The sequence below is a fragment of the Passer domesticus genome, chromosome 4, assembly GCF_036417665.1.
Source record: "Passer domesticus isolate bPasDom1 chromosome 4, bPasDom1.hap1, whole genome shotgun sequence".
NCBI classification, from domain to species: Eukaryota; Metazoa; Chordata; class Aves; order Passeriformes; family Passeridae; genus Passer; species Passer domesticus.
Window position 1 is genome coordinate 23,144,401 of NC_087477.1, and position 26,118 is coordinate 23,170,518.

At 44.8% G+C, this 26,118-nt stretch overlaps 1 protein-coding gene and 1 long non-coding RNA gene across 2 annotated transcripts; one reads left to right on the top strand and one right to left on the bottom strand.

Annotated features, from left to right (window-relative positions):
* The first annotated feature begins 89 nt into the window (after positions 1-89).
* On the top strand, positions 90-2,419 carry LOC135298714 (uncharacterized). Its single transcript, XR_010360766.1, has 2 exons — positions 90-227; positions 838-2,419. It is a non-coding gene; the product is annotated as an uncharacterized LOC135298714 (long non-coding RNA).
* SETD7 (SET domain containing 7, histone lysine methyltransferase) lies at positions 1,695-24,177 on the bottom strand. The gene is made up of 8 exons (XM_064416535.1): positions 24,052-24,177; positions 19,495-19,624; positions 15,118-15,319; positions 11,086-11,275; positions 9,403-9,484; positions 8,644-8,761; positions 8,193-8,350; positions 1,695-7,696 (listed from the first exon to the last, which is right to left on the bottom strand). Exons 1-8 carry the CDS (start codon positions 24,089-24,091, stop codon positions 7,516-7,518), a joined length of 1,101 nt encoding a protein of 366 aa, XP_064272605.1. The 5' UTR covers positions 24,092-24,177; the 3' UTR covers positions 1,695-7,515.
* Between the last annotated feature and the right edge of the window lie 1,941 nt (positions 24,178-26,118).

The following is a 26,118-nucleotide window of genomic DNA, read 5'->3' on the forward strand; positions in this document are numbered from 1 at the left end:
TTACTTGGCACTGGTGAGGCCACACCCCAAGTGTTGCGCACAGTTGTGTGCCATCCACTTTCAAAAGGGATTTTGAGGTGCTGGATTGTGTCCAGAGAAGGGCAAGAAAGCGCATGAAAGCTGTAGAGAGCACATCTTATGTTTGAGGGAGCTGGGGTTGTTCAGTCTCAGGAGAAGGTTCAGGGAGATCCTCATCACTCTCTACAACTCCCTCAAGGAAGGACCGAGTAAGTCAGTCTGTCCTGCTGTGTCTGCAGTGAGAGAACCAGAGAAAATGGCCTTAAACTGAGACAGGGAAAATTCAGATTAGATATTAGAAACAATTTTCACTGTTAGGGCAGTTATGTGTTAGAATAGGTTTTCCAGGGAGGCAGTGGAGACATGATCCCTGGAAGTGTTCAAAAATCATCTGGGTGATGTGGTTTAGGGGTTACAGGGGTAGTGGGAGGTGGATGGTTGGACTGGTTGACATTGAATCTCTCCCAACCTTGATAAATCAACAATTCTATGATTCTAACATCCCCCCCAAGCACTGCCAGCCAAATCCTAACAAGCACACCACTAAAGCCTACGTATCCCTGAAACATTTTTAAGAAATCAGCTCACAAGTCTACAGCATACAGCATACGTGTAGCACAGATGCTGAGAAGCAACAAAGCTGAATACCCTCGCTCAGCTTCAGTCCTGTGCAGATCATGGAAGGCAAAGAATGAAGCAGCAGAGCACCAGGCTCAGTGAAGGGAGTTGCAAAATCCAGCAGCTGCTCATTCACAGGCACAGCTGCCTGCGTATGCTCTTGCTTCTTTAAAAACTCACCGGTGCTCTTCTTTTCTGCAGCTGCTCTTGACTTCTCTGCATCTCAGAGCCTAAAGGGAAGCACAAGATATTCCATGGAAAGCGGCAGGACTAGGCAGAAACACAGGAAAGATCCTGAGAGATGTTACAGGTCAGATATATTTTCTTTAAATAAACCCACTGCACCTCCACAGGGTACTGGGTTATTACACCAGGGCCAGACAGGAACACAGCCAGGGTGGGTGAAGCCAGCACATGGCACCGTCTATAATCCCAGTGTAATCTTCCACACACCCTGCAAACATGCACCAAGCACCCATTGTCCTCCCAGCCCTTACCACTGTGAAGGTTCAAGCGGCAGTGTCACTTCTGCATCCTTGCAGAGAGGGGAAGGCACAATCTTTGCACACCTACACACAGCACAGGCAGGAGAGGCTCAGTTACCTCAGCCAGTTGTGATCACACAGAAGGAGAAGGCAGCCAGGCACTGAAAGCACTGCCACCTTCCACCACTCACCCAGGATGTGTACATGGAATTAGGAGACAGAGGAATAGGTTACCTGGCTGGAAGGCACCCTATTGCACCTTCCCTCTACCTCAGAGGAAAATACACCACACTTTAAAAGAACAGTTTGGGTGGGATGTTCTTCCATACCACAATACAACTGATGCCCGTGTTACCTGCATTGAAAAAGACGAGTAAGAAAAGCAGCAGAGGTGACAGAAAAAAACAAGTGGTGTCAGGTGTTCATTCACTATTTACATAACGTGGCCTAGATGTGTTTAACTGTGTGGAATCCTGCTCCTGTGCATCAGCAAAAACTGGTCACACAGGACACAAGGAAGGGGGGGAGGTCAGAGGATGCCCAAAACTGTGACAGACAAATAACAAAGAGAAAGAACGTTTTTCTGTTGAATATTTTATTTTTGCATTGCCTTCATAGCGCAATTAAAGCAATCTTTAAAATTCACTTATTACAAATGTTTGTCAAGTCTGTTTTTCCCCAGAAACACTTTTCTTGCTTCCTTGCACATACGCCCAAACACACTATAAAAACCCCATTCATAACATGAAAGAAGGGCAAACATCAGTCATGTAAACATCTTTCTTAGAGTTATCCAGTTTTAAAAGTCATGAATAAACTTACAGGTGTTCAGTAAGGCTCATAGTTCGAGTACAAATGTCATAAAACACCTATCAAGTACTGTACACAAGTTGAATACTCCGGGGTTAACTGTTACCACATGTATAAGCTCACCCCAAAGATTATTCTTTAGCACTTAGTTCTTCAGAACAGAGACACCCAGTAATTATGGGCTAAAGAGTATTAAAATAGCAGAAGGCCCAGCAGAAACTGTTAAGTAATACACAATTTTAGTCTGGTTCTTAGCTCAGAGTTAAGCTTGTTACAGCTGCAGTAGGAAAAGTTTTCTAGAAGGGGATCTACAGGAAGGAGGGAGGGGTTGTTTGCATGGTATCAGGAAGGGAAGCTGAGAGGTACGTCTTGAAAACGTGACTAGCCTTGCTACTGCAATTATTTATGGCAGCTGCATGTAATGCTGCATAAATACTTCCCCAAATAGCAGAAATGACCATTTGTAATTTTAAGGATCATTTGTTGCATCTCCCCTAAAAAAAAAAAAAAAATTATCTACTTACTGGTATTCAATTACACTTGCATCCTACAAAAAGACACCCCTTTAAATCTGGTTTAGATCTTACTACAGCTTTTTTGTTTAAATATTCTTTCTACCATGAAAATATTTCATACAAACATCATTTTACATAGAAATGTTAAAACTCGTGAAGCAGGCCTTCCCACACTCATGATTTTATGGCTTGAATATTTAATTGCTTATAATTTTTGTACAGGTATTTCTCCTAGGGGAAAAAAAGAGTTACAGTAAAATGGTAAAGAGAAAAAGCGCAGGAAGTTCTACTGCCTGCAGACAGAGGAGGGTCCACTCAAGACAGAGTGACCTTAGTGTTCAAAACCTTTGATCTGGGACAAATAAACATGCACTTAATCTTGCACCTTTTCTTTTTCCTTAAAAAAAAAATCCCTTATAAGACTGCTTAGAAATTCTTTGTCCAAAAATACAGTTCTCATGTTTCCATGACATGCAGCACAAAGAACAAGTTCACTGCAGGTGAAGCTCATTTCCACTTGCAGATGAAGCTGCTCCCACACCTGCTTTCCTTGCCTGGATGCCCCTGGCACACAGCAGTGCAGCAGAAGTGAGGAACAGGCAGCACCCCAGCATGGAAGAAGATACTTCAGTACCACTGTTTCCAAAGCAATTTGTTTTTTTTAAGCGCTTGTAGGTGAAGCCCTCAGGCACCCACAGCTCCAGCAATTCTGCTGGGCCACAGGAGAACAAAGCAGCAGATACTTGGCTCTGTGTAATGTTACCTCATCACAACAGCAGCATTTTCCTAAAGACCATCAAAAGGAGTGAAAGGACACAAATCACAGAGGTCTACCTGGGACAGAAGCAACACTGCTCCACCCCCTGGCACAGCCCAAGTGGTGAGCACTGGTTTGACTGAGGACAAGAGCAACAGCTGGGAAGGAAACAAAAAAGTGCCAATTTCCATAATTTCTGAATTTCTCTTAGCATATGGGATATGTTGGCTACTCTGCTCCTCCAATGCCTGACAGAGGGTGAGAAATCCCTGACAGAGCTCTTGCTTCTTGTAGCATGCTGCTTCTAGCAACATGCTACAGGACCCCTGCCACCTGTGTGCAACACTTCTGCATCTGGAAAGGCTGTGCCAAGGAGAAGCCTGCCTAGTCACTCCCAAAACATGCAGCCTCACCCCAGGGCCTCCCAGAACCTCCACCTTATTAAAAGCATGGACCATCCCAGGAGATACTAGGAGGTATCATGGCAACTGCAGAAAAAGTCAAAATACTCTCACAGCTGAAAAGCCATTTCCATGTATCTCCTTTGACTTTTTCAGCAGTCAAAATTTACAGGTATTTATGTAGGGTAAGTTTTTTATAATTACTATTTTTAAATAAGAGAATAAAAAGCCTTTTCAGGAAAAGAAAATCAGGATCCCCAAAAGTAAAATTATAGTACAAGACTCAACTTCAGACACCCTGTACATGGCCTAAGCCCTTTTCCTTCCTTCTTATCCAGTGGAGTGACCCCAGGAGCAGGCAGCTCTCAGCTGCAACTTTTCTGGCTCTCATCTCCAAGAGTAGCCACTTCCAGAAAACAAAGCCTCTGTATTCCTGGTGACAAAACCCTGTGCTGCCATCACAGGAAGATCCACTTCAGATTTTTTTTTTTTTAAGAGATCATCAGCAGCCTCTAATACAGCATAATACAGGATTCTCATAAAGAAGCTCAAGTAACCTTCTCATCATGGAGAAGCCACGTGCAGTACTGCCAGACCAAAGGCAGATTTTGGGAACTGATCTGTACCTGAAAAATGCAGCAATTCCAGGTTTTCTTATGCTATTCTTTAGTCACAATGCATATCCTGAGAGCCAGCCACTCACTCAGGCTCAGCTGACAGGCATCAGCTCTCCTCCCAGCTTCTGTACTGACAGGAAAGGTCTTTGGCCAGACTCTAAGAAGTGGAGCTTCTTTACTTATTGCATATTCACCAGTAGTCAGCTGCATCCTACAGACCCAAGAAGATTGCTGTGCAAGGTGATGCTTCCTCTGCCCCAAAGGAAAACCATAGCTGGGTGTGGGTCTTGTGTCTATGGATGTCATCACACTACCAATGAGGAACTTTGTGAAGCTGGTCTTGCTCTCTAGTGAGCCCCAGAAACTGAGCTGCAACACACTGACCAAGTTAAGGCATTATTTGGAGTTCTGTAACTAACCTGTGTTTTAACCAGGGGATGCCAGCTCACACCTCTGAAGGCCACACAGCTCTTTCATCACCCAGTGGCAAAAGCCATCTCCACTCTAACAGAGCAGGAAGAGAGAGAAAACAAAGAAGAGTTAAAAGGCTTGGTCCTGAGTCAAGCCAAAGCAGCTCTGTAATCACAACTTTTACAGGTTGGTCACTGAAGAAGGGAACTAGAGAAGGACCAACAGATTTTACAGAGCTGAGGACAGCAGAGATAACAGAGACAGGAGCCACAGCTGCGGCATGCTACCTACCAGGCTACACAAGTGTACAAAAGAATCTGCTTGACTCTCACCAATTTTTTTGAGAAGACACAGGACACCACAGTGCCTTTTCTTCCCTAGGATTTCCCTATTTTAGGATACAATCTTCAAGCCTGATGCACAAAGAGCACCTATGTTCTATTTATCTCAAAATCAGGTAATATGAAGACTGACAAATCTATTAAAACATAAGCAACTCCACACAGGAAATTAGCAGAGGAATCAGAGACTGATCAGAAATGAAGGCAAGGGAGCTCTAGAGATCAGAACATTTTAAACACAATTCCTCAGTGAGCACAAGAGAGGCCAGCAGTCCAAAGCAGCTTACCAAGAATGTGGAAGGAGTTACCATCCATTCCCAGAAGGGTTCAATCACGTCTTCCCTCTGTTCTTTCCTGTACCTAAATTCAAGCCTCAGCTTTGCAAACTTCATGATCCTGGCACAATAATTCCCAAGATACAAGTAAGAGCTCCCTACCAGAGGCTTTCCTGCAAGTAGCTGATAACCTAATGACCCATGGGCAGGCAGGGACAGATGAAGTCATGCATATTTCTTTTTGAGAATCATTTAGTGAAGCTGAGCAGCTGACTGACCTATGCCAACTCTCCATCACGTGTGAGGTTGGTTGTGTCTCTGCACACTCAGGCGAGTCCCTGGCCTGTCACCTCTGCCGTGGATGAGGTGCAGAGCTGTGACCTGAGTGTCCAGCATGTGCAGCTGGGAGGTGTCACAGCTCATGTGCAGATCACTGCTGAAAGAGTTACCCTGAGCCTGCCTGTCCCCCACCTCAGCACACGCACACAGCAACTTCTGTGCAAACTGAAATGATGAGGAGATGGAAAATGTTTGTGAGCAGCCACAGGGACTGAACAGAGCCCGGACTGTTACGAGTAATTCCTAACTTTCCTCAGGTACCAAAGCAAGGATTCTCAGACTGCATGTAACAGCAGCCTCATCCTTCTACCTGCAGGTACCCAGCACATTCTCCCTGCCCAGCTCCCCAGACAGCCAGATGCCTCCAACAGTTCAAGCAAGCAACCAAAATGTGTCGCAATAGAAAGGTAGATCTGATTCCCAGATCATTTATGTTACATATATACAAACTTTTTAAAACTACAAACATTTAAAGAAAGTGTTGCAAATGCATCTCAGTTTTTCCTAAACTGCTAACCCAAAAGAGAACATCAGAGTCCCAGAAAGGCTCCAGTATCCAGACCAAGACAATGCATGATTTCTCTCTTATATAGCATTAGGCAAGACCACTACAGTATCTGAAAAACCACACAATTTCCCTACTCCTGAAAAACCCCAGAACACAGCCCTGCAGATGAATATTCACAAGCCCCCACTGCTGGCTGCAACAAAGCTATGGATTGACTGCTGTTTATAAATATGAGCATCGAGTGATATTGTTACATTCATTGTTTGTCTTTCAAAAACAATCTTTTAATATCTTTTATTTTAAAAAAATCTTCTTTTGATACCTCATATTATATGAATTCACTGTGTCATAAACCAGAACTACTAAAAGATGGCTATAAGGCTATGTTGTTCCATCAAGTGAACATCAAGTGAAAAGATACAGCTCTCCCTCACCAAGGACTACAGCCTGCCCCCAAATACATGCACCTGCTTTCAGAGAATCCATGGGAGATCCAAGCATCTTTTGCCTTGAGAACTGGCCACTGGAACAGGTGAAATACACAAACCAACTCATGAACATGGATGCAAGTAATACGCTTGCCTTCCAGAACATTTACTTCTGGAAGTCTTTCAACAGCAAGTCTGTTTTCTCCTTTTCACAAAATCTTCATGCAAAGAACAGCTTCATTTGCATGTCATAATAATAAATTAAATAAAATAAGCCAGCCGTGCAGGCTAGATAAATATTAGGTTTAGACATGTTGCTATACTATTTAGAGAGCCACAGAAACCAACACACAGCACTCTCACACACACACACAAGCCCTTCCACTAATTAGAAAGGATTTTATCCTGCAAAAGAGGATTTGTAGAAAGAACAACGTTCAGACAAGAGGAAAGGGGAGTTAAAACCCAGCCTCCTATATGCTAATAAATAAACTGCTCCATTGCAAGATTCAGATCAAAGGTTTAAAAAGGCAAAATTATGCTACTATTAGAGAATATCAAAATATTACTGTTATCATCACAAGTGGCATATATGCAAAATGCAGTTGCGCAATAATGCCTAGGCAGGTAGAGAGCAACACTAAGTCTGCTGACTAAAAGTGAACAATACACCCAATTTAGGTTCTTTCTAGTCTTTTGGTCATCTTTGCATATGGTGCAAAAGCAGAAGCTACCAAAGAATACCACATCTTGTATAGAATATTAAATAATTTCTTCAGATAAGACTGGTGCAATGCTAGCTAAGTTTTAAATCTGCTATGAGTAACACAGTCAAACCTAGTTAGTATCCAAGGAACTTATCTCTTAACACAGAATGCAAGATTATGACGCAACAGCATGAACAATCCCTGGTTGTCCAGTTTTCAGTATAAAGGTAGTGCATAGATCCAAGTTTCTGTTTCAGTTTGCTGAACGGAGAAGGTGCTCCCATGTCACTTTTGCTGGGCAGCCTGGAAAGCTTTCAGTTCCAGCTGGTACCACTCTGGGGCTTCAGGCCCATTCTGCCCCACAGGATTGTGATCGTACCCATAAGCCACTGTCAACTCCTCATCCTTCTCCACAGCCCTGATGGTACGGATACACTTGATGGGCCCAAAACGAGGATGAACAAACCTAGGAAAAAAACATCTTTGCTAGGCTCAGCTGTCAATTCGCATACTCTGCCAGCCCCTTCTACAGTTCTAGAGCAATACTGCATAATTTGATACTGAATTAGCAGGCTTGAGTCCACCTCGTAAGTATTTAAAAACATGAGCAAAAATATTCATTTATCAAAGCATTGGTAGTTCAGCAAATACAGCGTGGTTCTAGCCAAGCTAGCATTTAGAGAGCTGTGGTGATGCATTTTACAATCAAGAAGCAACTCAAAGTTCAAGACAAAACTAAGAAGTTGCAAACTTCAAGATCCTCCATGGTAAGTCCCAACAGACATCAAGCACTCATAATGCCAGCCCATTTCCAACTCAGCCTAGGTGAGCAGAAACTCCTTCAATGCCTCAACTCTTTACTCCCAGCCCACCACTGGTGCTCATCCAGCTGCCCAGGGATCCCCTGCGAGCCCAGAGAGCCAGGCTGTAGCCTCTACCCTAAAACACAGGGCTGTACTCACGGCTCATAGGTGCAGTTAGGAGTGAAGGAATGGTTGGCCTTGTGCCCCAGTGAGGCACAGTACTTGGCAGCGTGGTTGTAGGGCTCTGGCACATCAATGACTGTTTCATCATCCAGGGATATTGTATTTCCATTGAGGGCCCAGTCTCTGCTGTCTACCTAGTGTACAAGGCAAAAATCCAATGTCAGTGTGTAGCAGGGGTCAACTTTGTCAGCAGTTTGAAAGTCAACATTCAAAATATAAGCAAATAAAGCTTTTCATGGGTGTACGCCATTAAAAAGAACAACCCACACTTTTTAAATCTATACATAGGTGAGCATGCACTTTCTTTCAATTAAATTCCATCATGTTAAATCTAGGGTGGGCAGGTAGTGGGTGTTAGATCCTACTATGAAAACAAAATATCAGGAGGAGCAATGAAAATTCAGGCTGACTTTTTTCTTCTCTTTACCTCCTGGTGTGTGATTCGCACTCCGTTATAGAAGGACATCACTGTACTGGCTTCTGCTGCTATTTTTGAAAACAATCCTTCTCCAGCACTGGAAATGAGAGAGACATCCACATACACCCTACAAGAGGAACAGGCCATGGAATCACTGACTGGCTGCAGTTTTAATTTTCATGAAGTACAACACTAGTGGGATAAAACCCAATACTTCAGTGTAACAATGAAACTAATAACAATAACAAATTATTATTATTTATTATTATTATTGTTATTATTATTCAAAACCTCTTTATGGAACTCCTTTCCTTCCTCTCTTCCATATGTTCTCTCTATTTCATCACAACTGAGATTTGGTGGAAAGTTTGGGCTGACTTGTAAAACTTTTATTTTTTTGAAGTGCCAATCTAGTATTACTCCACAATGATGCTTCAGTTCAGGAACACTCTCAATTTCATACCAGAACCCCAGAAGTCCCCACCAAGCTGAGGTCGCTGGTATGTACATGCACTGAGAAGCAAGAGCTCTCAAGGTAAAGCCCCACATCTCCAAGTACTCAATGTAAATGAAAGCAAGTGTTTTACTTATTTAGATATTATTTAGATATTTCAGAGTATCAGAAAGTGCCTACAGTTGAGGTACACACAGGGCTTCCATTTTACAAACCTTTACACATCCTTTAAGTTTTAGATGAGAAAAGCTTTGCAAAATTAGGCCCTAAATAGGTAACAGTAAAGAAAAATGGGGAGAAGAAAAAAAATTTACCTCTCTGATTCATAAGGATCAGGAAGAAGGGCATTTGTAGAAATGCAGGATGAAGTAGATTTGTCAAAACTGTATACTGGGCCTAAAAAATCAGACATCAATGAAGGAAATAAATTAATTGGCAGTACTGAGAGTATGCAATCCTTAACTTAATCAAGACATTCAAAAATTAAATTTTAATGGCTGCAAAAAATGTTACACTTCCAAAAAAAGGTATTAAACAGAACTGCACCTGTAAAAAGCCTTCAATGAAATAGTGCTTCTTGACTATTTTTTTCCCCTTAACATTCTAACATAACAATGCTAACACAAAAAGATGATACAGATGTTCTTCAAATTGCCAACTTGTAGAGCAGGACTAGACAGTCTTTCAAAACTGACCCTTCTAGTGTCTCTAAATATAATTTAAAAGTAAAACAGAACTTAAAACAATATATTCAACAGCTCATTAAAAAAAAACCCAACAAAAACCACAAAAACTTATTTAGTTCAAATATGAAATATTTTCTAGTCCAGATCCTGAAGAGACTTCAGCCAGAAGATAACATTTAGTAATCAGAAAACACCCTTGCTATAGCCCTTTATTTTTTGCCACTAATAAGCAACTTAGTGGTACAGCTCTAATTATATTCTTACACCTATCTCCCAAATGCCAGAAGACTACCTTGGGCACAGATTAAGAAGAAGGTGGAAATAAGATGGGGGAAAAAAACCCCATAGAACAGAATACTACAAAGTTTGATATAAGGCCTTTGCCCCTGGTGCCCAGGACTTGTTTTGGCTGAAGGCAGCTTCCTCCTGAGTGGAACTTCATCAACAAAGCACAACTGTACCCTCCTACAAAGTAAGTTTTCAGTTGTATTCTGACTTGCTATCATAACTGAGCAAAAATCAACTCACATGCATTTGCTTATCAAGACCTTTTCACTGAGCTTTATGTGCCTATTTCATATCAAGTGAGACAATTTTTGCTGGCAGAGCAATAAATGCATTACCAGTCCCTGCTTGTAACTGCAGCTTAACTCCTCCAAAACACCACGACCATCTCAGAACAACAAACCCACCCCAGAACTATGGGTTCAAGCCACTAGGTGGAGAAAGCCCCACCCTAACCCTGTGCACTGCACAGCCACTTTGTCAGCAGGACCAGACACACAGAAGGGTGCTGATGAATCAGATCATTATACAACAACTGAATCTGGTTCACTAATTCCCATCTCAGCCCAGCAACGTAGGTGCCAGAACATTCACATTCCAAACACTGACTTGCATAAACCCAGCTGACAGCTACAACCAAATCAGGGCCTCACTTGCCTACTGCAGTTATTTCACTGCAAGAAATACAGCAGCACCATTACCAGGGTGCATGCAGCAGGTTTTCCATCTGGTACAGAGGGCAGCGGGATGTGTGACAAGCAGGACTGTGCCCACAAGCACTGAGTCTCTCAGAGTGAGAGAAGTGCTATGAAATGCACTTGGGCAGGACCACACAAGGGGCACTTCCCATCTGTTTCCAGGAGAAAGACCATCTTCCTCTCTGCCCAACTCTGTGACGTGGAGAAAGGGCCCCTCACTAACAGCCTGTCATCACAGCCAGTCTCCAGCGAGGAACATCCCAGGAACCAAGCTGTCTGCAGCAAAGGGCTGGTAGCAGGAATACAAGTTTGTGTTAGCTGAACTTACTGCCTGGAACTACTTCAAACTGAGGTTTCCCATCCTCAACAGCTGTCAGCGTTGTCAGTTTTGCTTCTATCATTTCTCCATCTATGAACCTTCCAGAATATGCAGTCTTTCCATCAGGATACACATAGGCTATTTTCTCTCCAGTCATCTCCCCATCTTCATTCACTTCTCCCACAAGGCTGCCTCCGTCCTGAGAGCACAGGCAAGAAAGAAAAGGCAAAGCAAAGCATTTAATTTTACTTTACTATCCTTGATGCCTAAAATTTTTAGCTTTTTATATTTTTCATGCATTTGTAGCTTTGTAGATTGCAAATGCGTGGCTGTAGCTTCTCTTTCTTTTCCTATCCTGTTCCCCTACAGTTAGGAACAATATGCTAACCTTCTAACATTCCTAAAAGATTCTTTAGTCTTACTCCAAGAAGAGTGGACCTGACATAACAAAAGCTAGGCAAAAGAAGCCTGGGGACTGCTTCCAGTGGGGCAGAACCCGAGGAATTATCACCTCATCAACTAACCTTTTAATTGCACAATACATGATAGTTACATTAATCAACAAATCTTAGAAAATGGTGAATTTACTGTACCACATGTGGTTTTTGCCATTGAGTGCCTGACAGCTTTCAAGTAAAAGTTTGCTTTTACATTCACTCTAATGCTGTTTGGAATTCTATTGTCTAAGAACATTCAATAAATGAAAAGGGTTTTCCCCAACTTTTAAAAATGCATCAGTAAGTTCAGATGTGAAATTTTATGAAAAGGAGAGAGAAACAGACACATGAAAAAGCTCAACAAAATCATTCCAGTTAGGATAAAATTGATTTTCTGCATTGTTTGGAATAGGCAAAACCCAAGGTCTTTCATTCCATGTGGCACAAATATTCAATTTCACTTGGTGAAAGTTATTATGTGTACAGTGTGCAAAACAAGGACCAAAGCCACACAGATGCCCAAATCTGATTACTGTGATACTGTGCTGGAGGAAAAAAGATTTCACACTACCTTACTAATACATAGTACCTCTAAAGACTTGACCCTATTAAGGAAAAATGATTCCCAGAATGCCACCAACATCAGGTGGTAATCAGTGAGAACAACTGCTTGTGGAAAGCATCAACACTAACACTTTTCCTCTCCAAAGTTTATGCATTTCAGCCCCGGGCTTTGCCATCTGTGATTTGCTCATGTTAGATCTATTTCCAGAACTGCAGAAACGAGATGCACACATTAGCACAGGTCTAACCACTTGCTGGGGTTAGGATTTTTGCTTTTGTCTCTTTCTCTCATGCTATTTTGTCCCATCTGTTGCTACAAAACAATAACTACTGCTGCTTAAGAGAACAACAGATGTGGCCAGGAGGAAGAGGAGGGGGAATGGTGTAGCTGGTTCCTCTCTTTACTTGGGGAGGGAGTTTTCTTTGGAAGGGCAAAGACACTGAGATTTTGTCGGGGTGCTGGGGGGCTGGGCTCAGCTCCTCTCTTTCCTCTCCCCCCACTGGCAGTAAGACAGGCTGTGATTGCTGTGGGGATGCTCTTCTGCTGTAGCTCTGCTCCTGGGAGTGCCTGCTGCACTGGGAACTCATTAACAACCCACCTCACCATGCCACATACTGGGGTGCCACAGGGCACCCCCAGCCCCTCTGAGGGAGCACCCCCTGCCTGCTGTGACACCCTTCCCCTGCCTCCCCATGCTCCTGCTACAGCTGCAGAGTTTCTGACACATTTCATTTACCCTCAGGGCTCATCCCAGCCCGCCATGGCCGCCTGAGGGAGAGGCGGCACAGCGCCCCCTGCAGGCGCGGGGGAATCCTGGCAGCCGCCCTGCCCGGCCGGGAGCCACCAGCGCCCCTGCTGGCCGTGAGCGGAACTGCAGCGGAGGGGAGAGCGCCCGGCGGGGAGAGAAGGCTGCGGGCGGGTTTGTGCTCCCGATGGGCTGGGCTGGGCTGCTGGGGATGACTGTTTGCCTTGTGATATCTATATCTATCTATCTATAGATAGATAGAAGTAAAAGTTGTAATTCAATTTCCCCTATCTTTGCCTGAAAGCCCGCTAATTTCAAAGTTATAATAATTTGGAGGGAAGGGGGTCACAAGGGAGGTTCCTGCCTTCCTTGCAGACACCTGTCTTTCAAACCTGGACACCACTTCAGGTTTTTATTTTAAAAAAGACAAGGAAACTCCAAATAACACCCTGGAGCAAGACCAGCAGCTGTGTTGTGGAAACAAACTGATTTATATCAAGCAAGTCCACTGTGCGCAGGCTCTATTTCAAAGAGACACCATTTTGTTCAACTCCAAGGATGAAAGAGTCTCAAGTGTGCTGTAATAGGGAACAGTGAACCTTAAATCTGGGAAAGAAATTGTGCACATAGCATCCTACACAGAGTCATGAGAAAACAATTGGTTCCATGGCAAAGGAGTGGAACACCTCGCAGTATCTGGCAGGACAATAATGATAAACAACCTCTAATTATCAACATTTCCAGAACACACAGCAACACTGTTATCTGGAAGATGAAGCGGGAGATACATGAAGTTAAGGGTCAGCTGTGTGTATTTTATACACTAGGACTGAAAAACTTTTGGCAGCATACACCAAGTATTTGCTGATCCCAATACATGCTTAATGGCAATAGTGAAAAATCAGTAAATAAAATGAACAGCCAGTGTTGGTAAGCATTTAGAAATCAATCTGGAACTAAAGCTTGTGCTATATGTAGCACAGAGTTGGGTTTTGACCAGCAGCTTAATTACATGCAGACATTACCACATTCTTGGCACAAGGTAAGATTGAGAGATTCAACTCTACTGTGTAAGGCTGAGTAAGAATTGTATTTTTAAAAATTCTGCATCAAAAACTCATTAAAAGCTATATAACAGTGACTGCCTTAGCTAGCATGGTTGTAAAAGAACATCAAGATTCAAAAAAATAAACTACTGGCTTGTTTTAACTAGCAAATCATTTGTCCACAGCTCCACACAGCTCTCACACTAGTTACATCTGATGTGTTAGGCAAAGCCAGTCTTCACATCATATCTTGTGGGAGCTTGTGAGCCCACTGGGGAGAGAACAACACTGATCACCTGGAGAGGTGCACCCTAAGCTCCAGGCATTCCTCATAGCTCAGGGTGAAGAAAGAAGCTTCCCCCATGGTGCTCTGCAGCACCATGATAATTTGTCCCAGTTTTGTTCTTGGTCCATTGGCTTTCCCTACCCATTTTAGCCTTAGTGTTCATGTTCTAGTTAGTTCTCCCTTCCCTGTTTTCCCATTGGTTTATGTAACCCTGCCCATCCACCCTGGCACTCCCTACTGGTTCCTCTGTACCACCCCTGAGCCCTCAGCCATTGGATCCCCGATGCTCTCCTCCACCCCCTCTTTCCCTGTATTTATAACCTGGACCCTTCTTTGTCTTTGGTCCCTGGGCTCCTTCAGCACTGCCTGGAATAAAGCACGTTGGAACTCCATTTCTGGACCCTCCTGTGCCTTCCCTGCCGAGCTGCTGTGTGTGTGTCTGTGTGCTGGTGCTCTCCTGGCTCCTACCCCTTGGTGCAAGACGCTCTTGCAGAAGGTTGCGTCCACCACCACCATGGACCACAACAATATCCTGCAGAAACTGAGACAAACTCTCTCCTCCTGCTCTAGTAAGAGTGGTGGGTTGCAATAACTGCCATGGCTTCCATGCTCCTCACCTGCAGCCAGCACTACAAAGTGGCAAAATCATAGCCCAGCCTTCACAAAGAGATAATGCATAAATTATTAGACATCCTATTTCTATATTGCATACAAATTATATATAAATGCACTTCCACAGCACTGGGTTTCTTGGAATCTTGTAGCCTCACTGAATCTCATCTACTGGGCAAACATTCAACACCAAAACCTTTTAACTTTGTGTTGGATTATCCGAAATCAGAATGCCCCGATCTGTGTGTGCTGATTTTTGGATAGCTGGGTCATGGTGGGTATTTCTTTCAGCTGGGGAGGAAAGAAAAGTACATAATTCTACAATAAGAAGAGCGGGTGGTCAGGTTTACCGGGTAATAAATCCAACAAATTCCGTGTCGGATGTTGTCTTTATACTGCCCTTTGAATATCAGCCGCCCGTCACTGTCGTACTCTTGGGCCGGGCCGTTCAGCTCTCCATCCACGTAGGTGCCATGAAGGACCACTCCATCCTCGTAGGTGTAGATTCCCTGGCCCTGCAGGGCATCATCAACGTAGTACCCCTCCAGGGTGCTGATGAAGAGAGAAAAAAAACCAGCAGTGGAAAACTGTTCACCTCTCAGGGGTGAACCCAAAGCCTCAACGCACTGGAAGACCAAGGTGAAAACCAGAAACTTGTTTCTACAGAGCTCCAAAGGCAGAAAACAACTCACAGCACCCTTTCAACAGGGTGCGCTGCACGGACACAGAATCACTCAACTCCATCACATGCTTGCCATTTTCTGTAGGCTGGAATAGTCAGCAAATGGGCACTCCTGGTCAAAGAAAGAATTCTTGATCAAGCAGGCTACTCTCACATTAGTATTTCCTACCTGCTATGTGTGGACCTTCACTGACATGTCTCTGGAGAGATGAAATTGAGCTGCTGTACATGTGAACTATGACAAGGAATAAACTGCAACCTGCCACAGATCAGCATCAGCTCCCCAGCAATACACTTACAGCCAGTTGTACAGGCCCCGCTAAAAGCAGCCATTTTTCATGTATTTCTCCTAAAATCAAACACAGCCTGTCAAACAGAACTAGTGCTGCACTTGGATTTAAACAGAGAAACATTTCATTTTGGTTTTCTCTTGCAAACCCTTTACTCTCACCATAAAAGAGGATCTATTCAGATATTAGCATAAAGAACACAACCTGTTTAGCTTTTACTTCACCATGCTTAGCTAACAGCCAGCTGTCAGCATATACACATATTTTCACTGCACAATTATTTTTCAGATGCAGATGTCTAATGTATAGGCTGACACAGTGTCTGTGAGCACATGACTCTACATGTTTTACCACACAGATATGCAAGAGTTGTGGAAGGAATGTTTTTTCAGAATTCACTTTCTTGCTTCTAAAGCTTAATGCTCTGTTTTTATGTAACTTTGGCAAACAGGATGAGGTTTCCATGGGAAAATATATTACAGTAAAAGCCTCAGTACACACCAGATGCAAAACAACAAGGGGCAGGAACATAATTTTACTTTTCAGTCAAATGGATTTCTTGATCCAGGTTGCTACAGAGCTGCACAGATAGCTAGGGCACTACAGCACAGGGAAAAATGAGGGAACCACCAGAAATTAGTGCCCTTACTTAACTATAAATGATGCCACTTTCCCCTCTAATTTATCACAGATCACTAGATTTTAATTCCATTGTAGTGAGAGCACACATAGTGTGCACATGTAGGATTACTCTTTAAAAGAAGCAGCCACCCCCAGTTTACACAGTCAAAAATCCTGTCTTGTTAGCTTTAATTGCACTAGTTGAAGTTAAAACATTGCTAAATTACAACAGTGCTTCTTTGGCCCTGGAAAGAATATATTTTCTTTTATTGTAACTCAAACTTTTATGTTTTCTCTCTTTGTATTAAGCTCCAAACAGTGACCAAAAGATCCGTCTCATCTAAGGAAATCAAAAGGATGACACCTTAAGAAATAAGTCTATGTCCTTCAAGCTCACCTAAAAAGTCAGGTCCAGAAACTTTTATGCTCTTCAGTTTCTGAGCTACTTTCACCCTGCTCCTCACTTCACTTTAAGTTCTCAAAGTGTGGTGTCTGCAGCCAGACACAGTAACTGCAATTAAGACTTGACCAGCACAAAGATGACTAAATAGCTTCTGTGTCTTCCATAAGCAAAACCTTTTAACACAAACCCTGAACTAGCCTGAATTTCTCTGGTTTGCTCCTCAGATGATCATACTTCTGACAACATAAATTCTAGCACAGTCAAGATTTATCAGATGTACTGTCTTCCCATTATCCACTATGCCTTGAAGGGATGGAACATACTTCTTATCTAACAATTAAACCAATTATATGGACTGGGGGGGAAAATACTTTCTCCAATGTCATTACAGGGATTAAGTTGATATCTATAGAGACTGATCCATTTAGCTCTCACTCCCTCTATATGGGAACATGGAAAACTTCTTCCATAAAAATAATAGTTTTCTACTGTGTTCTGGGAGATGTCAGTTTACAGGAGTTTCCAATTAGGGAGGAAGGGCAGCTGCAGCTCTGTGCCAAGAACGGCTCTCATGCCTGCCTTTATAGTGCAAAGAGTTCTGCAAAATACACTCCAGAAGCACTGGCACCAAGGAAAGTTCAAGTCCACAATCCAAAACAGGGAGTATGCCAGAGGGCAAACTTCTCTCTCTTAAAGAATATGCTGTGATTTGTTGCATTTTGTTGAAGGGGAAGGAAAAAACCAAATGATATTTCATTCCAGATTCCATTCCCTTAAATGACCAACAGGAAGGGGCCAGTTATTTCAGTAAAGGGAAAAGTTTTCTTTACCAAACAAGGCAGCTAGTCCTATTCCCCAATACTCAAAAAATGAGAATGCTGACACTGCAGCCAGTCCTGTACTTGACAGAACTCAGCTGCTCCCCAACAACAGAGGAACAGCAGTACAGCTGTCAGCCTTTACTCAGCAGCCTGCCAGGGAAACACACCCACGAGTGCTGAACCAGCTAGCTTACTGCACAGGATTCTGGAAAGGGAGAGCTGCTCAGAGACATTTTTGATACTTATTGCTCATCTTCATGAGCAATCAGCCTTGTCCATGGCACACTTAATGGAAACAGCATGTCCTGTTTTATGCCAAGTCATTCTTACGACATGTCATGATTCCTGAACCATCCATTTCAGAAAGCAACTTAGTCTTGCTAGCTGGACATAGCTAGATAAATGACATCTTCAGTAATTAGCTACTGCTCAGTTAAGGCTGCTTTAGTATTTTCCAAAACCACACTGCAGATTATTTTTTTCATATTTTCATTCTGCTAGTTCCTAAAGTCATCAGCAGCCAGCTATTCCAGTTTTTTTAAGGGTTATGAAAATTGAGAGAGAAAAAAAAATAAGAAAAAAAGTTGGCAACACTCAAGCAGTACAGAGAAGGCTCAGCAGCAACCTGACTCTTCCTAGTAAATGCTGCCTGTACCCTGGATTATATGGAGGAGCAGCCCTACAAACAAAACAGTGGGTCAGCTCCTCTGACTGTACAATCAGCAGCGACTCTGCTGAGATCATCCACCAGCACAGAAACATTATGTACGTGTGTCCATAGGGACACTGTCTGACAACTTACACCAAAACTACTTTGGCAACTCAGCTGCTGGGCAGTACTGATTTTCAGTTACTCAGAGAAGATTTAATAAGGGCATTATCAACAACAGTGAGTATTTTTCTTCATCCAGGCTTGGAGGCCTAATCCCTCTCTACATAACTGAATAAATATATTATCTTTGTCATGAAATAAAACCCCCAATCCCCAGTATGAAGCAAGTGCAAAGGCAAGTACAGACAAGGAGCTGATTCACTGAACAGCACAATACCTCTGCTCCTGCTCAGAATTTTGCTGAGCAGGAAGAGAGCAGACCCAGCATGACTGTGAGTTTAACAGCCGCTATTCAGAGTGTCACTAACAGCTGCAAAACACGAAGAATCGTGTCATTTTATACATTTGCTGCTCCCTTGGAGGAAGTTCTGAGCAACTGCAGACAGGAATGCTGCAGTGGTGGTGGGGGGAAGACTTATAAGGTGTTCATAATGAGGATCAGAGAAGAAAACACATGCATAGGCACAGACCAGCCCGATTTCATTGTCACAATTCCCAATGGAAAGAAGGGAGATGATAGGTGGTGTTATGAAAGTAAATCAGGCCACAAGCAACTTGCAGAGGATTACTAGAGCTGCTAACAAACCTGTATTTAACTCAGTCCTTTAACTGATAAACAATTCGACAGAGCAGAAGGCAAGCCTCTCTGTCAAGGTCTTGTATCTGTGTGCAAGAGCTGGCACAGGGAGCTCCTGGTCCAGTTGCACTTTCTGTGCAGCTCTATAAGGCAAAGAAGTCCACCTGAAGTAATGACCTTCCATGTACAAGTCATTGTCAGCATGGTTTCAATAGTCCTGACCACCTCCCATTCTTATGATTTCTAATCAGCTCATAACTTTAAAGTGCTAGAAGAGCTCACACCACTGCATTCTCCCTCCAGGACACAACTACATTACACACAAAGCCTGCATGTAATGAGCCACAGGAATGGCTACAGCAGCAGCAAACTCTTCAGCTACAGTTTTTAATGAGAATTTTTATCCAGAAACTCAGCAGTATACAATCAATGTATATTAGTTTTGCATCGCTACAAGCAGAAGGAAGAATACAGAAGAAAAATCAAAGAGTCAGAGTGTACCTTCCATCAAAAAAGAAGAATTTGCCACGGCCATTCTTTTCTCCATGCACAAAAGTTCCTTCAAATCTGTCTGTTGATGAATAGGTTACTGTACAGAATCCATGCGGCAGCCCATCGTCATCTAGATGCCCTGAAATAAAATCCAAACAAAGAGCAACAGAACACATTAATTACTATGCAAGATTTTATATCTGCTCTCATTATGTACCTACTTGCAATGCAGTAGCTCCCTAGTACAAAACAGTAATTCAGATCATTGCTGTTAGGAACAGTGATCAGACATTCTGTACAACTGAAGTTTGTACCTGTGTAACACATAGTTTTAAATAAAAATAAAATAGAAGGATAAAAGAAAAGGGATGAGAGACAGGATAGAGAAGATAATAAGCAAAACTGGTTTCTGAAAGAAACAAGGTTTATAGTAGTCTAACTTGTATAAATATACATCTTCAAAAGTATAAAAATTATCTAAAACATGTATTTATTGGCGAGAACGGGATAAGAAAAGGTTTGATTTTTTTCTTTTGATAAACACATGCCTTCTGATAATATGGGTGTGCCACCACACAGCTGTATTCACGGGAATTTAAAGAAATAAAAGTATGTAATATCCATAATGCTGTGCCCTTGCAATATGTCAGCCAACGTGGCATGTAACATTTCAAATGCTGCTCTCCAGTGCCTTCCAGATGTGTTCACCTTACATCCTGCTCCTACCCCCCACCGTATCAGTTTTCCCTATTACAGCTGTTGCACAAACGGAAAGCACAGACAACACCCTTGGATCCTGCATAGTTTGTGTCTTCTTGAATATACACGGCCAACTCTACTAAGTTAAAGCATAATAAGGCTCCTACTGCATCTTTGCCTCTTCAAAGCCAAAGGAGAACGACAGAGAAGTGTTTCCAACAACTTCTGGTTGTTTCAGCTGTGTGATCTCTGGCTGCAGAGCTCAGCAGGGCTGCTCTCAGCACAGGGACACACCTGAATGGGTGCTACAGCTCCCACAGTGACATTTTATCAGGTATACATTTTGCATGAAAACTGTAAAATAAATAACAGCTAGCCTATATTTGTATTCTTCCATGCTTCTAACTCAAACATTACCTCTGATTCCCCCAGTCTCCTGGTGATGCACACACAGCCTCTTAGAGACGAGAGACAGTGTATGCATCCATTTCTGCAGGCTTTGGGTCAAGCTCTTCCCTGACTACATTTTCTCTAACCTGGAAAGGTTCATCACACATATGGAAAGGCAGAAACAAACTTCAGTGTGAGGGGGACTGATTTACAGCCCAGGCTAATGCAGGCAAAAAGATGCACTTCAGTACTACCAGACCTTGAGTCCGGTGCCCAGAGAGGGAACAAGCTGGGCAGACTTCACTGAGTAGGGAAATGCACCTAGAACAGTGTACAGGAGAAAGCAACAATGAGGAATCTGAACTCACCCAAGAGCCAGGCTTCCCTCCTGAACCTTCCCTTCCACGCTCCACTAAGTTTCTCTTGCACCTGCACATGACTGTGCCCTCACTTCACAATCCCTAGTCCAAACTACATTAAAAACAGTTTAAAGTTTAAGAAGCCAGTAAAGCCAATCAGGCACTGATTATCAGCTCACAGCAAGAGAAAGAACAGAGTAAAAAGAGACAGCAAAAAGTGGGAGGGAAAACACTCTTATCAGTAAAGGCTTTTAATTACTTTGAAGAGGAACTCTTTAAACAGAAACTGCTCTTGCCAAATAGAAGAAAGGGTTTTCTTCCCTCCCAGTCTGTCAGGATACCCCTTTTTGTAGAAAAGACAAATTTTAGCTAAATGTAACCAATTATTATTAATGGTTAAATATTAATAACCAATACATTAATAACCTATTTAACTAAAAGGTCAGTAACATTTCTGATGTGGACACCTCTTTTAGACCAAAAACTATGTCAATACGTATAGTTTTAAATAAAAGCATTTTTAATTAAGTTTTATCAATATAGAAGGGTACACTGGTGTAAGTTAACAAACCCTAAACAGTATAATACCAGTTTCCCCGTCACTACAGGGACAAAACTTTTTATAAAACACTTGGATTAAAAAAATACACTGATAATACTGGTACATCATACCATTTTACAAAAATACCCAAAGCAACAACAAAAACAAACTCTTGCAACTTTGTTCTCTGTGATTATTCAGCTTTGTCAAGATTTTGCTGGAATGCAAAGCCCAACAAAAAAGCTGCCATGCCTGTACAGAGAACACATGTCAGGCCTTTTGCACAGTAGGATACAGACTACCTCAGGGATTTAAAATAGTCAGCTTTGATCCAGTGGCCTCTATACAGGGTCTTAATCTCAGCCACAATACAAAGAATCCAATTATTCTAATGTGCTAGAAGTTTCCCCTTATTAAAAAAAATAAAACCATGCCCCCACCACTGCAACAAAACAAGAAACACAGTCTCTCTTGGTCAATAATATGGGAAAAATGCAATTTCAAGTTTCATAACATAAATACAACATTTTTTTCTTTGGCTGTAATTCTGTTTCAAATTAAGTCAATGGAAAAAATCCTCATCATTTCATGGGGAGTAGTGTGTTCCACTTTCTCACCACTCTCCTCCATTTACAAAAAAATAAACCCAAAACTTCTAAACATATTTTTAAATTATTATAAAACCTCGCTTTTGTTGCTTCATTAAGGGTCTCCTAAGACTTCCTCTCAAACTCAGACAATGAACTTTTCAAGAAAACGAACTACCCTAATAGGGGCTAGTTCACAATGGAGTCACTGAAACCACTGGTGTATACAAATCAAAGATAAAAATCCCTTTACTGTCAGTATCACTATTACTTAACAGATGACACATAACATGCATCATCAATAAAAGACTTTGGCCACAAAGATGCCAGAAGGATCACAACGATAAACCAAACTTCCCCCTACAAAGGCAGAAGTGCTGATTTCTGTATTTCTAACTTCCTTTAGGTAAATTCAAAATCCTGTTCACCTCCAAAGAGCAACCTGCTGTTGCTGTTTCACTCAGAAAAACACACACATTCATATACACTGCTAAAAAAAAGATGCTTTAAAACTGTGTTTCCTTTGTGCATTGAGATGCCAAACAAATCCAGGATACAGCAGAACACTTTATCTGTGAGGTAAGGATGAAAACTGCGACTCCTTGCCCCAGGATGTAGCTGTGATGTAAGGATGAAAACTGCGACTCCTTGCCCCAGGATGTATCTGTGATATAGGGATGAAAACTGCGACTCCTTGCCCCAGGATGTATCTGTGATATAGGGATGAAAACTGCGACTCCTTGCCCCAGGATGTATCTGTGATATAGGGATGAAAACTGCGACTCCTTGCCCCAGGATGTATCTGTGATATAGGGATGAAAACTGCGACTCCTTGCCCCAGACAACTGCAACCCACAGATCTGAGGAGGCAGGAGGAAAGGCAGTGGAAAACCACATCTGTGCAGGCACAGGGCACACCCCATGCATAGCAGAGCCTCACTTCCCCCAGACCCATGTTCCACACAACAAAGATTCTCTGGCTCAGACAGCAAATGCAGCCCTGAGCAGCAGCTGCTCAGCTCACATGCACTGTCAGACTCAGCTGTCGTGCAAGACAAAAACCTTCCCTGGAACTGCGAGGCCTAATCCCTCTGCCACAGGAGACACACGGCCAGCACAAGCATTACCTGCACCTCGGGCAGCTCCTTACTCCCTGTCCCGACAGCCGAGCACCCTGCACCGCTATTCCCGGCAGGACCACGGTCCTCCCTCCGCCAGGAATCTTTGGGGCGCCAGCGCTTTCCCGCAGAGGGAGATGCCAGGCTTTGTTTCCCTGCTCCCAGACGCCCGGCGGGATGACAGCGTGCTGGGCAGCTGCATTTCCCGGTGAGGCTTCCATCAGTAACTCGCCTCCAGAGGACACGTGCCTCTGGGTTTGAACTCCTCAGGGGTTAGCTCTCCACACGCGAGGGGTGAACCGCACACAGAGGGTGGGTTTTAGTTACAAGGCGGCCCACTCCGCTCCCGTGCGGACAGCTCCAGCCCTGCTGCCCATGGGTATGGCAACAGAAGAAGGAGTCTCTCTTTCTTGTCCCTTCTCCACTTGCAGGTATGTGACAGCAGCCCCGGCTCCCTGGGCTCTCCGCAAGGACGGGCATCCCCGCGCCCCTCAGCCGCCGGGGGAAGGACCGCGCACCGGGAGCGCGGGCTGCAGGCTGCCGCCCGCAGGGGGCACAGCAGCGGCCGTGACTTATTTTCGACAGCGAGGGCCGAGCCGCCGCCATCCCCGCGCCGGGCTGCGGGGCCGGAGCGCCGGGCGGCGGAAGGCACGCACGGCGCCCGCCCGGTGCGGCGCCGGCCGAGCTCCGCCACGTGCGCGGCGCGGCCCGGCCGTTGCATAAGCGCACTGATGTCATGCGCCGCGCCCGACCCCGGCCGCCCCGCTCCGGCCGCCGCCGCCGCCTCCGCCGCTCCCGCCCCGCGCCCTCGCAGCTCCCGCACCAGCGCCCGGCGCCGGCGGGCCCCACCGCCCGCGCCGCGGGACACGCACCTTCCACGATCTCCTCCAGCGTCTCCTCGTCGCTGTCCATGGCGGCGGCGGGCGCGGGCAAGGCGCAGCCGCGGTGCCGGGGGCGGGCGCGCGCCCCACGCCCCGCCCCGGCCTCCTCCCGGGGGAGGGCCCAGCCCCGCCCTGAGGGCGCGCCGAGCGCGGCCCGGAGGGCGGAGGGGGCGGGAGGAGCGGCGGGCCCGCCCCTCGGGATGATGGCCGGGGAGCTCGGCCCCCGATGGGAGCTCTTCGCTGGGCCGGGGCTGCTGCGGTGTGGCCCCGCGTACGGCACTGAGGGCACCAGAACGCTCCGCGCTGGTCCTGCCGCGCAGTCCGCGCTGTCCGTCCGCCGGCCCGCTGACCCCGAGTGGCGTCGCTGTAATTCACTTGGCAAAGGCGGAGGGTCCCCAGCAGCTCCAGGACACTGCTGCTCTTGCCACAGAATCACAGAGTATGCGGAGTTGGGAGGGATCCATTAGGATGATCGAGTCCAGCTCCTGGCCCTGCACAGGACACCACAAAGAATGCCACCCTGTGCCTGAGAGCACTGTACAAACACTTCTTGAACTCCGTAAGGCTTGGTGCTGTGGTACTTTCTGGGGAGCCAGTTCAACCTGCTCAGCCACTCTCTGGCTGAAGAAACTTTTCCTGACATCCAGCCTAAATCTCCCCTGACACAGCTTCAGGCTGCCTCCTCAAGTCATGCCACTGGTCAGGAGAGTGAAGAGATCAGTGCCTGCCCTGCTGCTTCCCCTCCTGATGAAATTATAATCACACTGAGGTCTCCCCTCAGTCTCCTCCAGGCTGAACAGACCAAGTGACCTCAGCCACTCCTCGTACAACTTCCCCTCAAGGCCCTTCACCATCCTCGTGGTCCTCCTTTGGACACTCTCTAATGGCTTCATGCCTTTTTTATACTGTGGCACCCCAAACTGCCCCCAGCACTGGAGGTGAGGCCGCCCCAGAGCAGAGCAGAGCAGGACAATGCCCTCCCTTGCCCAGCTGGCCATGCTGTGCCTGGTGCCCCCCAGGACACAGCTGCCCTCCTGGCTGCCAGGGCACTGCTGACTCACACTCAGCTTTCCATCGAGCAGGACCCCCAGGGCCCTTTGCACAGCGCTGCTCTCCAGCCCCTCATTCCCCTGTCTGTCTGTACACCCAGGGTTGCCCCATCCCAGATTCAGAATCTGGCCTTTCACTTGATGAACTTTCTACTACTGAGATTGCCCACCTCTAATTTGTTGAGGTCTCTGCAAGGCTTCTCTGACCTCAAGGGAGTTGACAACTCCTCCCTGTTTACTATCATCAGCAAACTTGCTTAGCATTCCTTTGAGTCCCGCATCCAGGTCACTAACAAAGATGTTGAAGAGCCAAGGACGGAGCCCAGCAGACCTCCAGCAGTGACTGGACACCATTCTGAGGTCACCTCATTCCCTATAATCCTCTGGGCCTGACCTGTGAGCCAGTTGCTCACCATCACATAACACCGTTACCCATTTTGTCCAGAAGTACACTGTGACAGACTGTATCAAAAGCTTTGCTGGAGTCCAAAAGGTTTGTCTGCTGGCTTTCCTAGATCAGTTAGGTGGGTTACCCCATTGTGGAAGGAAATCCGTTAGACAAGCAGGACTTCTCCATCATGGTGCTGAAGGATTTAATTCACAAAACACACAGAATCACACTCTTGGATCTCAGTCTTGCAAGGAAGGGTGACAGAGCCAAACAGGGGGTGCAATTTTGGAGCTCTTACCCAGGGGATGTAAGGATGGTGCTTTGTCACCACCATGCTAATGTGGGGACCTTTCTCTCCACTACAGCTTGATCAGGCATCACCTTAAAAGAAAGGCAGAGTGTTTCTAGGTCTTCCAGACAACTGTCTTGGGAGCACAGGAAGTATCTCCATTCTACTGGAGGTGACCTAGACACTCAGGGCTCTGTGAGGAGAGACTGATGGAATGATGCTTCTTCAGCCTAGAGAAGAAACAGCTTCAGGGGGACCCAGCAGCAGCCCACCAGCACTTACAGCAGTGCTACCATGAAAACAGGCTTGTCACAGTGCTCCACAAGAAG

Excerpts from the sequence above, each read along its gene's own strand:
- SETD7 (XM_064416535.1), bottom strand. The coding sequence starts at position 24,091 with ATGGACAGCGACGAGGAGACGCTGGAGGAGATCGTGGAAG. Across the intron at positions 15,320-19,494 it reads TTCTTCTTTTTTGATGGAAG|CACCCTGGAGGGGTACTACG; the intron begins GTACACTCTGAC and ends TCTCTTCATCAG. Across the intron at positions 9,485-11,085 it reads GTTTGAAGTAGTTCCAGGCA|GCCCAGTATACAGTTTTGAC; the intron begins GTAAGTTCAGCT and ends CTGATTTTTTAG.